General features: G+C 39.0%; 1 protein-coding gene across 1 annotated transcript in view; it reads left to right on the top strand.

Annotated features, from left to right (window-relative positions):
• Nucleotides 1-16,465, top strand: part of col13a1 (collagen, type XIII, alpha 1) — a 182,457-nt gene that overhangs the window by 83,670 nt on the left and 82,322 nt on the right. Inside the window, exons 6-8 of the mRNA XM_067972397.1 lie at nt 352-387; nt 5,610-5,636; nt 11,867-11,917. Coding sequence (XP_067828498.1) covers nt 352-387; nt 5,610-5,636; nt 11,867-11,917 — 114 coding nt within the window. The remainder of the gene's footprint in view (nt 1-351; nt 388-5,609; nt 5,637-11,866; nt 11,918-16,465) is intronic.

Raw genomic sequence — 16,465 nt, 5'->3', positions numbered from 1 at the left:
ACTACTCCTCAAAAATATTATCTTGGCTCTCGCTACATTTGTCTTCCTGCTGTGGTGGTGTGGTGTTCAGCATACAGTCGTCATATTGTCAGCTTTTTTGTGATAAGAGCTTTTTCCTAAGAGTTAACTCTTGGCCTAGCAGTCTGGTAGTTTGGTGTGTAAAGCACTAAATAGCAGCATCTAATGGGAACCTCCATGCTTTATAAACGAGCATTAAATTCTGGAACGCTTGCTCTGTGATTTTTGGGGGCAGCGTCTATGCTGGTTGTCCTAGTGTGTGGCTGAACAGCTTTTGGGTGAAATCGCAAAAAAACTCTTCCTTTACAGTTCTGACTGTACATTGATTATTAGGGAAACAAAGGATCCATGGGCCTACCAGGGAGAAGGGTAAGTTTACTTATTGCATCTAATTTTAGCCGTGTAGATACATAAACCTGATGCCTTGTGCTGCTCTGGAGGTGCAATAAATGACCATTTCAGCTCTTCATTAATGAACTATGAAAGAAAATAATTTTAAAGCTGCAATATTCTTCCTTACCCCTCCCTGTTCCTGGGCACACTGCATCTAAAATTAAGTTGAGTTGAATTGAATTGCAATATTTTAACAAGCACAAAATTAGTGTGTGTATATAACCTTTGAAGAAACTACACCATTTTTAGCAGTATCATGTTCTCTCAGAAGAATCATTGTGTAAACATTTATAAAAGGTCAGGACAACATCTGGCTTACTGAGATGAATGACTTTTGTTAAAGTGATGTTGTGCAGGTTTTTATTTTATTTTAATTTCAGATGCCAGGATAATGCAGCTTTAAATTGTTTATTTGACACTGCTGCACTTAACTGCACCTTGTTTTGAGAGCATTTTGCACATTTTTTTTGGCTCCAGCTTATATCCTGCTAATGGACCAATTCAGTCAGTGCTACAAACTGAAATATATATATACTTCTATACATTTTAAGATGAATGTAAGGTTGACTTCAAGTGAGGTTCTTTATCTGGGTCAGGTTTCTGTTAAATATGTCAGGCTTCCTTGCTGTGATGCCTTGCAGTTCTAATTTGTGATATGTTTTTAAAACATGCTACCTTTCCTGCATTGCAACTTCTGCTTTTAAAGCATTGGTCAGTTAAATGGGCTGTTTGGTGACCATTTCTCCCCTCCTACCAAAACTATATAAATACATCAGCAAATAAGGTGGAATTGCAATTCGGAGGACGGTCTATGGTATATATATATATATATAACCGAACTCATTTAACAGAGTTTTTACAGTTTAAAATTTGCAAGCAGTGAAGACTGTGGGGCCTCTGAATGTTGCTAAGCAATTTCTTGCACTTTTTGCTACTTTTATACATTCTTAAAACAAAAAGCAGCTTAAAAATAATTACCAATATTCATTTATAAATTTAAGGGGTAAAATACATGTGTAAAATCATTTAATTTTAGTCATAATTCTAACTAATATTATGGAAAAGTCAATGTAGCAAAGGGTAAGGTCACTGCAGGTAATATTTTGGTTATTTTCACTGAACCCCTAACACTGAACAGCCTCTTTAAAACTTTGAATCATTGCAGTAGAAAGACTGCAGGCTAACCTGATTGTCATGCATCTGGTCTGATTCTTTTTAATATTGTATGTATGTAAGTAAAGGCGCTAGGAATATTTAAGGACATAAGCACATTTATCACAAGGCAAAGAGTTGGTATTTAGCAGAAATAACCAAGCCCACTCTAGCTCACTCATTACTTTAAAAGTAAACGACTTATAACTGTGTGTGGGCTGAAGGGCCGTTAACTGTTATTACTGATCTTTTGTTTTCTCCAGCTCATTAAATAGGGAAATTCCAGGGGGATCAACTAGGTTTTTAAGGTTAGGCTGCCACCACCATATCTCAGTGAGTGGTTTTGACACTGGGGAAGAAAACCAGCATTGCAGACATCCTTGTAATAGACAGCAAGTTTTTGTAGTATTTATACTATTTTTCAGAAAGATCACTTTGAAAGGTTCCTAAATTCTACATGTTTTGGATCTCAGCGCAGGAAGACCCCGCAGCAGTACTTCCTGCCATTAGTGGCACGTGCTTTCTTTCATTTTTCTCCTCCAAGAAAGCCCAATTAACTCTGTTCAGTTTTTGGTGACAGTAGCCTGACTCAAGTGGACAGACACAACCAGAACTTCGATCTTTGCTTCCCTTTTAATGAATGTTATCACGCACTGGCTCACTAGAGAATTTGTCCTGTCAAAGTGCTCTAACAAATGAATCATCACAGTCTTTCCAAACTCCCAAATCAAAAACACGGAGATATGCAACCTAAAGTGTTGGGGAAATACCTTCATATATTATATTTTCAGGTATTTGAATAGTTTAAAACCAAGCTACTGTAGATATAAGAATAACTGCACAGGTGATTTAGCTAAACAGCATTTTTAACTAATTATGATGAGGTTTTTTTTAAGTTGTTATTTACTTCACCAGTTTGTTCCACAACCAAAGTTTGGCCAATTTATTGGGTCTTCCAGGTTTCCATGGGGTAGAGGGAGAAATGGTAAACTCAGATGCATGTGAGATACTCAGGCCTATATATACACAACATTTATAGATATATATATATACATACAATTCTCTGCAATCTGTGGGAGTGTCTTCTCTGTTTTAGCTTGATGGAATCCAACTAGATGTTAAGTTTTCCGCATGAATCTGGCATTGTCAAGCTTAATGAAGCTGATTTTTAAGCACTCCCCAATTTATAATGTGATAAATGTGCTTTTAAAAGCATGATTAAAGGAGAAATTGTTTTACATTCATTATATTTAACTTTCTGGCTGTGTGTTTATTACTATTTGCACGTAAATGCAAAGTTGTGAGCAGTTTTGAATTTATCAGATTTTGAAAGATTTCATGCAAATTCTAGTGCTATAATCAGAACCGAAAAGGTGATGGGTTTGGTGACACACCATATCTGCTCATATCTAGGACCTGGGTTTGAATCTAAATTAGGCTCAAAGGATGAAAACTTTTCTCTTAACCAAAACAAAATTGCAGTCTCGACCCAGTACTTAATCAGATCGGTACCTTGAATGAGAAGGATCAGTGAGTTGGTGCTAAATTGGCTGATGTCAGTTGGGATCTGACACTTAGCTTCAGTACCACAGGGCAAGGCTTGGGAATATCTGGTAACATTCCGACCCCTGAGCACTATGCAATGTCTGTTGCTTGAAAGTGAGTGTGTGGACATCAGCTGAGGATTCCATGATTCCATCTCTCCTGCCATGTCTTTCATGGTTGAATAGGCCACCAACGCTCATTGTTACGGCTCACACGTAAAATACGACCGCTTAAGTGAGATGCTGGAGGGCTACCAGCGCTCTGGATCCTTATTCCAGTAGGGATCAATGTCTTTAGAAAAGAATTGGTAGGGGTGGGGTCAGGAGATGCTACGTTGATGAAGAGCGGATGCTGTAAAATTACAATTTTGAATGAGGAAGGCTATCTGACCCATCTGAGTTCATCCATCCAGAAAGACCCTAAAGTCCCCCCATTGCTGCATCCAACTGTTTCTTAAATGATTCCAGAGTTTTCCGCCTCCACTATTCGATGTGGAAGTCCATTCCAAGTATTGATGGCTCTTAGTGTGATGTAAAACACCCTGAAAGATTGTGGTTTAGACATATTGTTGGGGCCAGCATGGGGGTCTCCATACCTGATCAACTGCTTGGTACTGACATTGGATGCAAAGAAGGAAAATATTTTATTCCTGCATCCACATCCTTGTTACAGCCAAATGTACGCAACCTCCTCAAAAACTGAGTAAAAATGTAAAATGATTAAGATGTATGTGCTCACAACTTTGCTTTATGTGTGGTGAGATTACACCCTGAATAATCAAGAAAATTTTGTTATAACCAGAACCAGGAATTAAGGACCCAACTGCCCTGCATTCAATTGCCCCAATGTGACTCATCTAATGGTTATTGATGGTAGTGTTACCGTGGCTCAGTTGGTAGCACACTTACCTCTGAGTCAGAAGGTCAATGAGTTCAAGTCCCATTCCAGAACTTGAATGCATAATCTAGGCTGACATTTCAGTGCAATCCTGAGGGAGTGCTGCATTGTTGGAAGGTACCATTCTTTGCATGAGATGTTAGAAGAGAAATCCTGTCTGCCTATTCTGGTGGATATTAAAGATTCCATAGCAATACTTGAAAAGAGTAGGGACATTCTCCTTAAGTTCTGGTCAACCCTCAACCAAAAACAATGAACAGGTCATTTACTTGATTGCTGTGCTTGCCTATATAACTGTGACTGCACATCAAAGTAATTAATTGGCTATGAACTTTGAGACATTTCAGTAAGGTGCTATACAAATTGTGTATAGACATACAGCAATTTTACTTTTTTAAATTTTATTTTTCTCTCCTGATATATGGTATTCAGTTAGAGAGATGGGTTGGAAACTTTTCCACGGACATTAGAGATTTTCTTGACATCTGACCCTGATGATAAGTTTAAACTGGGCTAAATGGAGGATATGTGTCATTTCTATTCCTCTTTTTCTTTCTCCCTCCCCAAGATGAGATCCCTCAGTATTGCAGGGCATTCATCCTTTCAATCTCAAGGTGCTGATATATTACCACGTTTGCAGTAATACAAAGTAGCTTCTAGTGTGCACTGATGGGAAAACTAAAATGTAACCCTGGAATCTGGCTCCAATCTAATGTCCGGCCGTGTGAATCGAGGAGGTGCGAGACTCTCTCCACTTTATAAACATAATACTTAATATTGTAAGAGACGACACATGGTATTTCCAGCTGCTTAACGGTCCAGGAAGCAAAGCACGCTGTAGTGCGACCTTGGCACCTTACGCTCAGCTCAGCGACTGACAGCAGTATAACTCCATTCTGCCAGCTGCTCATTGCATTCTGCGGATTCCAATAGTATAACAGCACTTCTAGATTTTAAGAAGTGACTTTGAGACCCCAACTTAATTTCCTATCTTTTCAGACTCCTCCACCATTTTAAAGGGCCATTAACAATGAGCTCCCTCCCATCCATCCACCCCATGCTTAGCACTGTAGTCCCCTGCTTCTTGGCCCTCATCAATGACGATGTGATCCTGCAAGGTGCACTGGGGTTAGGATGCCTGTGGAAAAGGTGCTTGTCCATCGCTTGGTACCTCCCTTCAATGACCCAACTGAAAAATTGACCCTGTGGGAGCAAATCTGGATCCTAGTGGTGTGTGACACACCAACTCGCTGTTTCACAGGGTCACCCATTACTTGCTGGATTTTTTTTTCCTGATTACACCTCTGTGAAGCGTTTTGGGACGGTTTGCCACGTCAAAGGCGCTATATTAATGCATGTTGTTTAACTTTTGTCCAGAATTGAAGATTACGAAGGGTGTAATCTATTGCTGTGCTCCTTGCTTGTTGAGATTTGTTTGAGTCTCGTCTGATGCATAGCCACAGATTTTGGCTGCTGATATCTTTATGTAGACTACTTTAGAGGGGTGCTGATAAGTACATTGTTTTTATTTGGTCTCTAATACTAATCCTCTATTTGTGTCTCTCCTTTACTTCTGCATGCTGTTTTTGCTGTGACTGGCCCAGGGTCTAAAGGGGGAACCTGGTGAAGAGGTGAGTCATAGAAAGAATGGGAAGCCTGTCCCTAATCTGTATTTCTGGTAGTACGTTAATAGATCTTCTAAATGCTTCCTTTTCTGAGTGACTGTCTATTAGGGTAGAACAGACATTTCATTCCATCTAATCTCAAAATTGCAATGTCAAGGTGTGGTTTAAGTGTAGTGAATATAAAAAAAATGCGAAATGTTTGAATCGGGAATATCGATATCGAACCTAATTATGTATCATCTTGAGCAACAAATCTTCGTACTCCTTATTCTTTCATAAAGAAATGATTGGAACCTTCTTACATTTTATTCTTTACAATGACTAAATTAGATAAACAAACCTGAAAGGAGATAAATTTTCTTTTTGATGTTTATTATGTGAGTGGCCCCATGGCTCAGGGCAACCTCCGACACTGTGCGCTTTAAACACCAAAGATATTCCACCAGAGTCGTGCTCATGGCTATCTCAGTTCCCCTTTTTGTCTGTGTAATATTTGGAGGCTCATCCTTTGACTTTTTTTTCCCATCAATTCTTTGAAGGCTGTTCCTTCATGTCCCTCACAAGTCCAGTCACCTTTGGCTTCACTGCCACTTGTTCTTTGTTTATTGATAATCTCTTCCGATCTGAAAGGAAACTTTACTGAAACTGTTCCTCAAGAAGCCGTGCTTCCTCTTTTGTGCCCAATACATTTTTTCCTCTTCACGACTCTTAACTCTTTTTTGAAAAGTGTGCGTCCATCCAAGGTGTAACTGCTTCTCCGATAGATGGAGAGGCCAATCTAACACCTCTCTGACTCCTACACAGATATTAAAAAGGTTTCTCTGAGCACTCTGCCTTTTTCTCCATTATCTGCAAATGCACTGTCCAACACGATCTTCATTCTCCCTGAATTCTCATTGTGTTGAAATCAAAGCACCTGGGAGGCCAAATTCTCTGATGGACAATTTATTCGGTAATTTGAAAAGATTACTGGCACACGAAAAGTTTTCCCAGAGAGCTTGCTCTGTTGCATACTTGGTCAGGGAGCAGAAAACTTGATGAGACAACATCTTTTAAAGGGCTGCAGCTCATCATTAAAGGGAAAGTTGTGCTGGTGACGGAAAAGTCGATCAATTGTTGACAAAGGTACAGTGACAACTTGTGAGCAGCAGTGCTGTTTTTGATACTGAATGGTTGGAGGTCTTGCTGCAGGAGGTGTATCACAGTAGGGTGGCCTTGTTTGGGGCTGAAGGTCACCCTCCTTTAAAAGCACAGATATAAGTTGCAAAGAGGAAGGTCACAAGAGCCATACACCCAGTGTTTCTTTTCTTTCAAATAATGCGAGCACGTTGGACGACTGCCCAATGAAGGCACTATGGCTGATTCCTGAGAAATGGCCGCCAAGATGTATAATAATATTTCTGTGGTCAAATACCACCTAAACAGTAATATGAGTTCAAACCTTTTCCGTTCATGTAGGCCTGAGGTTGCTATGAAGATCCCTACCTCCTACATGGGTGCCATCGATAATACGCTGTACTCAAGGGAACTCCGCCACACATTGAGACCTGTACACTCTGTCCAACTGCTACCTCCTTCCAGCAGGAAAAGTGATGAACTGTCACCCCTTGCGACCATAGTGTTTGTCACTTGCTTTATACAGGGGAACACTGCAGACTGACTGACTTGACAGATGATGTTGGTGGTGGTTTGGAAGGATACAGGATGCAGTAAGAGAAAAGCTCATGCTGTGATGACTTTCCCTTCTATGGGATGACCCGCTCTCTTCCAGATGTTGTCCGCAGGTCATTGTTCAGCACTTGGTACGACTCTGTGGCAGCCACTCTTATGAAGGAGTGGTGAAAAAGACAGATCTCGGATCTGTCCAGGGAGGTGTAGCAAAGTCTATAATTGGAGATCACAGGTTAGTGAAAGGTGCAGAGAAAATGTTGCTGAGGCTCCATTTATTGGCCACCATCAAGTCTTCATTACCTGTATCAAGCAGTAGCATCTCAACTCCCACCTTCACTAGTTTGTAAACTTTAAATAGCTCCATGCAAAGAGTTATGAAGGAAAGTGCCAGCAGAAAAAAGATTTGGAAACGTGGTATCTAGCAACACCAACTAATGCATGGAGCAAAATGCAGCAACCTTTAGAAAACTCAAAAAAAACAGTGCAACCGTAATCTACCTTTAGGAAGATAATTTCAGCAGGCTCGAACCCAGGATCTCCAATGTGCCCCGTTTATGTTGTGAGTGAAGCCAATTCCAAAGCAGGAGGCCTGATTTTCCACCCCATGCCCACTGTCCATGAGGTCCCAAACCACCACCAGAGCCTTGGAATATTTGTCAACTGAATATAGAGGGTCAATAAATATTTTACTTCACGGCTGAGAATGACCAGAATCATATTTCAGCATTCTGCCTGACGTGGCCTGGTAATTGTGTACAGTGGGTGGAAGAAGGTGCCCCAAATCGCTTCAAAACATGAATGCCAGCCTGATTTAGAAAAACCGGAAGGATAGGTGTTCTCATAGACTAGGGATAGCATTTTTTTTCTCCCAAACTTTACTAAATCTTGGCATAAATCCCATTCCAAGTCTAATCAAGTCAAGTCTAGTCTACCAGTTTTGATTAATGAAGGCCAAGAGATAGAGACATCCCAGTGGAAGTGTATTCTGGATAAGGTATGGTAATTAAGCGAGGATTACTTCAAAATTGTCCTGTAAGTAATAGTTAATGCAGTGAAGGGTTTGTGCCAAACCATGAGTTTGAAGTAAACCACATTGGCATCAGGTCAAGCCTGAATTATAAAATGCTGCAGACTTATTTTTTTTTGCAGCTAGTTGGATTCACATAGGTATTTGAAACTTGAGTGAATATACTGGTAGAAGGCAAATCCCTTCATGAAAAGGATTTGCAAATGAGATCATCGTTGTGAGGAAATACAATGCATCCAGAAAGTTTTTTTGTGGCTACAATCTTTGAAGCATAATTTGAAAAAAGCATATTGGTTGTATGGCCAAGAGAAAGATTGTTCAAATGTTGAAAACCCAAAATGGTTTGTTAGAAATGGCACCATGCAAGAATTCTTATTGGTCTTGTGCACAGTTCGTTCAAAAATTGATCTTTGAAATATTTCTGACCACTAATCAGTGATTGTTAATGATTTATCATTTTGTGCAGAGTTTCCATAATGCAGGCCGTAACACTGGATGATAAATAATGTGAATTCAGGTGTGACACTGGTGTAACTAGTCCTGAAACCATGACCACAATAAAACTGGGGAATAAGGAAACAGAAGAAATATTGATGTTTCATATTTTCCATAATTCCAGAATCGTGAAGTTAAATTTTTTGATGGAGCTATTTTCTTCCACACCTTCACCTTTAGTTTCATGCAAGAACTGGGTGTGGGTTCATTCTCAGTCTCTGACTACTCCAGCTTCCACAGACTGACGATGCTTGAACAGAGTTTAACTATAATGTCCCTTTTCTCCCAAAAACGATATAGTGGAAGTAACAATTTCAAAAATTGCCAACTCCAGCAAATATCTGTAGTACAACCGAGATCTTGCTTGCCCCATGTTGAAATTGTAGCATGATTTTATCTCTGATTTGTACAACCAAGAGCTGCAAAGTATAGTTAGCACAAAGCTTCCTGATAATTGAATCTGGATTATTTCTAGATTTATGTATTATCTTGTTATTTTGAGCATCATTGCAAACAAGAGACATAGAATTCTTTAAAAATTGGTGTCATCACCGACTGCCAGCTTTAAAACTGGTTGAAAGAGAATAATAACACACACAAAATAAAAACAGTATTTTAGTTGTGTTTCAGGGAGAGATTCTGTTATGAACTGTCAAAGTTAGTTCTCATTTCCTATAATGCTATTTGAACTCCATATTTTAAATGATTCACTTATTTATTTTCTATCTCTAACTTAACAAATGATTATCAGATCTGAGCAATTTCCAAAAGCCCTGAAATATACCAGACCTGAGATCTGGGATATAACCTATGATCCCGTTGTTTATATAAGTGGTTGCTGGAAGTTTGAAATTGTGACACTATATCCTGCTTTGCTCAAGTCAAGTGATGAGTAGATCATAACAGGCCATGACTGTCCTGGCCTTCAGATTCATATTACATCCTACAATGTAAACTGATAACTGCACAAAAACATTCAGTTATAATATATGACTATATAAGTTATTTCAACCTGTTTTTGGGATGAGAGTAAAAAATCTAACCATTATGCAATAAAATCTAACAACAGATAATTTTGTTATGGTGCTTTCCTTAAGGAACCTTTAGGTGAGAATTGCTTTCTCTTAGACCATATCTGCACTTCACTTTGCTCCAATGTTAAAATGTAGTGTGAATCTAGAGTTAGAGCTCATTGCAGAGTGAGATTCCCTCTTCCAGAGAGTCCCACATAACTTCTGTTTGGAGTGAGGTTAGGCCTTGACTCTGAATTTACGCAACAACTTTGCATCGGTATAAAGTCGAACCATTTTGCGCTGACACTACAGTTGTAGTGTAAAGCCTTATTTTAACATATACACACACCATTTCAGATTTGTGACTTAGAAACTGAAAGTAAAATCTCCTTTTTGTGATGTGTTCTTCTGATGCTATCTGTTGACCAATTGAAAATAAAAACTGTTTTGTTTAACACATGAAACTTTCATTAACATAAAATGTACATTAGTTGTTACATTTTACACAACCTACTACCAGATACAAACAAACTGCTTGGCCATCTAAATGGTAGCAAGGTGCAAAAAGGGAATTAATATTTTCTCCATACATAGAAATAAAATTAAGTAAAATGCCTGAGATGCTACAAAGAGTGGTAAGAATGTGGAACTCGCGACCACAAGGAGTAGTTGAGGCGAATAGCATAGATGCATTTAAGGGGAAGCTGGATAAACACATGAGGGAGAAAGGAATAGAAGGTTATCCTTATAGGGTTAGATGAAGTAGGGAGGGAGGAGGCTGGTGTGAAGCATAAACGTCTGCATAGACCAGTTGGGCTGAATGGCCTGTTCCTGTCCTATAGTTTCGATGTAACTAAACTGCATTTCAGAATCAGGTGGATGGTAGATGAAACAGCTGTAGAATTCCACTACACTACCCACAGTCATTTGCATTATGTACATATTCCTGCAATTATAAATTTGGTCAGGTGAATTAGTGATGTTCATGAGGATTCAGCCATATAGAAATCTTAGTTTACAAGATTTCCTAGGGGAGTGAGTAGGAGATGTATTACATAGCATGACTCACAGCAATACACATCAAGTAGCTGCCGGGTCTAACTCCTGGTCTGTGTTGAGTTAGTCACGCTCAGTTACATAGGAACATGATAGAAGTACAAGTCATAACATTCGCCTAGGTATCCCCAGGGTAGGAAGGCGGGGAAATTGTCTGGGTTTGAGCTCCTCATCGCTAACAAGCTGCTGGAAGTATCCATGCATGGAGGCCAGGGAAAGACGGTGTTAGGCTGGGCTTTGATGGGCTCCATGGTTGCTGATCTCTCAAGTGGTGTCATGGGAAGGTACTGAGTGAAAACAGTTGCTTTCCCTAACAACAAAGGAAAACAGTAGGGCAAGGAGCAAAGTGATAGAAAGGATTACTGTAACATGCTCTTACATGCACTTCGTAACCAGTCATAGAACAACACAGCCACATGCCCATCAGTAAGTCCCACTATCTTCATGAGAGCGAGACGGTACAGAACAGTACATGGTACAGGGTGATCATAGAGAAGGCAAGCAAAAGAGGGGATTAAAAACATAAAGAGAATGTTAAATGCAGCCAAATGGATCCCAGCTTGTACCCAGTCAAGAAGTATTTAACCTGTATCGATTTCTGCAAAATACACAAATGTGCTCTTGAGAGCCAATAATGGGGGAGGGGAAGGGCGTGATGAGTTACCTGCTACGGTGAATGTGCCAGCTAATACAGTACAGAGGAGTTGGAAGCCCAGATAACACTATAACTGAGATATTTACATGGAGTTTGGAGTGTACCAACATTGACCTTCTAACTTCCGTATAGAGACATCAAACCATTCTTATTTAGGGCAGTTAGTCAATTTATTCAGGACCTTGGCTGCAAGCATCACATAGTTGGTTTCTATCATGAGACAGTACATGTAAGAGGAGATTCACAATAAAATGCAATCTATTTATGTGTGGATTGTAACAGGTGCTTTTTCTGATTGCCTTTTCCCCTTCTACTGTAGGGCGCTCCAGGGGAACCAGGCATCTCAATCATTGGACCGCGTGGCTCTCCTGTAAGTCCTTTTATTGATTCCTTGTTTGCTGTGTGCTCAGTTATGATATGTTGAAACAGGAAATAATGGAATATCTACCAGTGCAGCTGTTGAATGTTATGTAGCAGAAATGTAAACACGACCAATCCCTTCTAGGTGTAAGAGATACCACTAGTCTCTAATTGCATTCTATTGTTATAAATATTGTTTTATTTTGATTATTCAATGGCTGCAACATAGCTTATTTGAGTAAGAATCATTTTTCTTGTTAATCTGTGCAGTATGAAAGGCTTCAATATAATCCAGATGCCCTAATGGCATGACAGAGACATTTAAAGACAAGTTAGAATTGACTCTAACATCCTTTTTAAAAATCTTTAATGAGGGAGGGAGCGACATGCACCAGATAATAGGTACTTGAGGATGCTTTACTGGCCTCGTCCTCTATGCTCTTTCACTTCAATTACCTCCTCCCTATTTCTCTGATTTTTATCAATCAATCAATTAGTTCAAACAAAAATAAAGAAGTAGTCAACAAAAACCCAAGAAGTTAAAATGTTGTTACTTCAGAATAGAGCAATTTATTATACATATAGTAATGGGTTAGCTTACGAACTCAACAGGTTCGACAGCACTTCCCAAACCCGCGACCTCTACAACCTAGAAGGACAAGAGCAGCAGGCACATGGGAACAACACCACCTGCACATTCCCCTCCAAGTCACACACCATCCCAACTTGGAAATATATCGCCGTTCCTTCATCGTCGCTGGGTCAAAATCCTGGAACTCCCTTCCTAACAGCACTGTGGGAGAACCGTCACCACACGGACTGCAGCAGTTCATGAAGGCAGCTCACCACCACCTTCTCAAGGGCAATTAGGGATGGGCAATAAATGCTGGTCTTGCCACGACGCCCACAACCCATGAGCGAATAAATAAAAAGCCTTCATACAGCATCAGGTTAGCTAAACAACACAAGATTCCTCACACGAGATTTACATCAACTAAAAAATGTCTTCAGTCAGATAAATACTCAGGTTCATATTACCAAAATAGAACAAGTTTTGTAGTGCTATGTTCAGTTGTTTCTGTTTAAAACAGGACTGACTCTACTGCTGATTTTGGGTGGCATATATTTGGGTGAGAGTGAAGTTCCAACTAGTTGTTGTACTGACATACTGTGTGCTCTGAAGACCAGGAACAAAGCAAGCTCTGGTCCTGCATCAAGCCTCTTCTTGCACTACAGTTATCTGTAGTTATGTGGGCCAGAGTTTTAGTGCTGATGCGGTACTTGAACAAAAGGATTAAACAGATTCAGAATGGAGTCCACATGAGACTGACTGCCTAGAAGCTGAACAGTGCTAACCAAACTGTGGTCTAAACCTCTGAATTCTAGGTTGGGGTGAAGGAGAAAAGATTATTTTTCAATATGTCATGTCAAACCTTTTTGGATGAAAATTTCAGATATTGATGGCACTTTACATATACAATATAGACAACAAAAAAATCCGAAGTGGCTTGTGCCATAGAATACTAAAATCATGTCATTGTCTTTTGTGTAAATAGTCTCATTTTGAGTGCCAGAGAATTTTAAGTTACTAACCTGATGCAGAAAAAAAATCAAAATCAAATTACAAAAGCAACATAAGTTGGGGGCATATTTTCCTCCTATAATTAACTGTAGCAAATAAGTAGATTCAATTCTAAAGTGTTCTTCACTGCTTTATGCTTATCTGTACTTATTTTTCTAAAATTAGTGGACAGGAGAAAATGTAGCCCTTAGTTTTCAGATCTATAAATGCACCACATCAAATAAAACCAAAATTACTAGAAAATCTTTAAGGAAAAAGTACAGCTAGAAAAATTAACTTTTGAACAAATCTGTTTAGAATGAAAGTGCTTTAAGCTCATACTTAATTCACATTTGATAATACCTTTACCATCTGTCCAACTGTTGGACATAGAATTACATTTTCCTTGAAGTTTCCAGCTAATGGCATTTACATTATACAAAACCACAACGCCAAATATTTTGGTGAATTTTCTTGCAAAGTAAATAACTGGAAAACCCACACAATTTGAAAAGCTCTAGATTTTGTTCCTTTTTAATTAGATACATATGTAAGTCTGTATGCACATATCTATATATATATATCTATACTGTATATCTTGTATCTGTACACACTCCCATCAACTTTTCTCATCATAAGTTCCAATGGGAACCGCCTGTGTAAACTTGTCATGCTGTAATTACACCCTCCTGCCATTGGTGACACTATGGACCCTCAGTTCCCTCAGCCTGTACAACAGAGGAACTCCTGCACTGTAACCAGCTCAAAGTATTATATAAAAATGTATGGCTTCAGAATGGGGACTGAATTACACCTGTCCAATTATCTCCCACCCTTTAATCGTCTTTCACCTCAAGACTACACTTAGTCTTCACAGACCATCTCCCACATCACAGGAGATATAAAATGAATGATCATAGTGCTTATTAAATGCTTTCTTTAAAGTGATTTACTTTTAAGTGCATTAATAAGTCCTATTTAATGTAGCAATAGATCGTACCATGGAAGTTTAATTTAAAATAAAGGACTGACTGAGAGTCAAATAAAAAAGTAAAAAATATCTTTACAAAAGTAGTGAATGCTGTCTACTGTGTAATTTTTATTCTAAAGTATTTTGTTGTTTAAAATGTCTAGGTTTTTCTAAATTGCTCAAATTTGGATCAATTCAATTAACCTTGCCCCTGGATTTACAATAATTCATATTTATTTTTACTCATATTTGTGAGATCACAGTGTGTAAATTGGTTGTGTGATTGAGAACACGATTATGATGAACAAACGATTAATGACCAAGTGCAATCACCCTCTCTATGATACACCAGACAATTAAAAGTATGGTTATTTTTGATCTGTAGTTGGGTTTCCTTAAATCCATAGAACTTTGTAAATATTGTCATGCCCTTACAGGTGCTGCTAATAGCTGACATGTCAGTGTGCCAGATAAGGCACCGTCCTTTTACAGATGATTGGGAAGGATTTCATTTATTTGATATATTATTTCCTGTTCGAATATACCATAAAGAATTGATTTATTTGCAGTGTTTTTCATTCTCTCATTCAGCTTAAGTCAGGGCTGCAGAAATGTGACAACATAGTTTGAGCATCTGGTTTTCCAGTTAGCCATCAAAAGCAGTGCGATAAGCCATCGCTAATGAGGAACAGCTTGAGAATGAGTTACTTGCTCCCACATTTTGCATTTAACAAATGACAAACAAATAACAGGTCCTCCAGCCTTCAAAGGAAGCTGCTTTTATCAGTAGCTTTAATTAAAATGATTTTAAGCTGTCTTTAGATATTGCGGTGTAGCTGGAGAGTGTTGTTACACAGTGAACCTGTGACCTGCCAAAACCACTGCTTGAATAATGTGCCTGTGATATAACATTCCATTTTTAGGGCATATTTTGAAAAGTCACTTTAATTTTTTAATCCTATGTGAATATTTGAAGTCTCTGCAAAGAACAATTATAATTGGAGTGACTTATTTATTCATTTAAATCCTTCAAAAGCCAAAGCATTTAAGGATTAAACCTAATTTCTATCTATTTGCTCAGTCTCTTGTTAGAAATTTGATCAGTTGTGGAAAACCGGCTACTTTTACAAGGATTAAATTTCACACAATTCTTAACATTATGTTGAGATTACAATACTGCAACGCCTCGATTTTAAAATCCTCATCCTTGTGTTTGCCCAACAGGGCCTGGTCCCTCCCTACCTCTGTAACCTTCTCCAGCCTGCAAGACTTCTGCGCTCCTCCAATTCTGGCCTCTTGCGCATCCCTGATTTTCATCGCTCCACTATTGGCGGCTGTGCCTTCAGCTGCCTAGGCCTTAAGCTCTGGAATTCCTTCCCTAAAACTCTCCACCTCGCTCCCTCTCTCTCCTCCTTTAAGACATTCCTTAAAACCTATCTTTCACCAAACTTTTGGTCACCTGTTCTAATATCTCTTCAAGTGCCTCAGTGTCAATTTTTGTCTGATTACACTGTTGAAGCGGATTGGGACATTTTACTATGTTAAAGGCGCTATATAAATGCAAGTTGTTGTTATTGTGTGTCATTGACCATGTATCATGAAACTGCAATTTAGCTTAATTGTGATATCACAGTAATGCTTATATCCATTTAATGTAGATAATTTTTGCACTATAAAGAGTTATTAGGCTTCCCTGATTGCTGAGCTGGTTAAGACCAGAAAAGCCTGAGGTTTGATTTCTTCCATTGGTGTTGAGTTAGCCAAGCTCAGCTGGAGTGATGGAAGGATGCTACAATTGGCCTTAGTGTCCTGGGTGAGGCAGGGGAAATCAGACAGTGCTTCTATTTCTGATCTTAGTGAGGCTCGCTGGAAGTGCACGTCAGCGTGAGGCTGAGCTTGGGATTGGTAATGATGCCTCCACACTGTCTAGGCCTGCACATTTATGGCCACTTGGACAAGAGATACAGGTGTGATATCTTGTTGTTTAAAAAAATTATTTCTGAGAATAGCAAAAAGTTCTTTTATTC

Source organism: Heptranchias perlo, chromosome 36, assembly GCF_035084215.1.
Source record: "Heptranchias perlo isolate sHepPer1 chromosome 36, sHepPer1.hap1, whole genome shotgun sequence".
Taxonomy (NCBI): domain Eukaryota; kingdom Metazoa; phylum Chordata; class Chondrichthyes; order Hexanchiformes; family Hexanchidae; genus Heptranchias; species Heptranchias perlo.
Note: the sequence above shows the minus strand (reverse complement) of the source record. Positions and strands in the feature narration are given on the sequence as shown.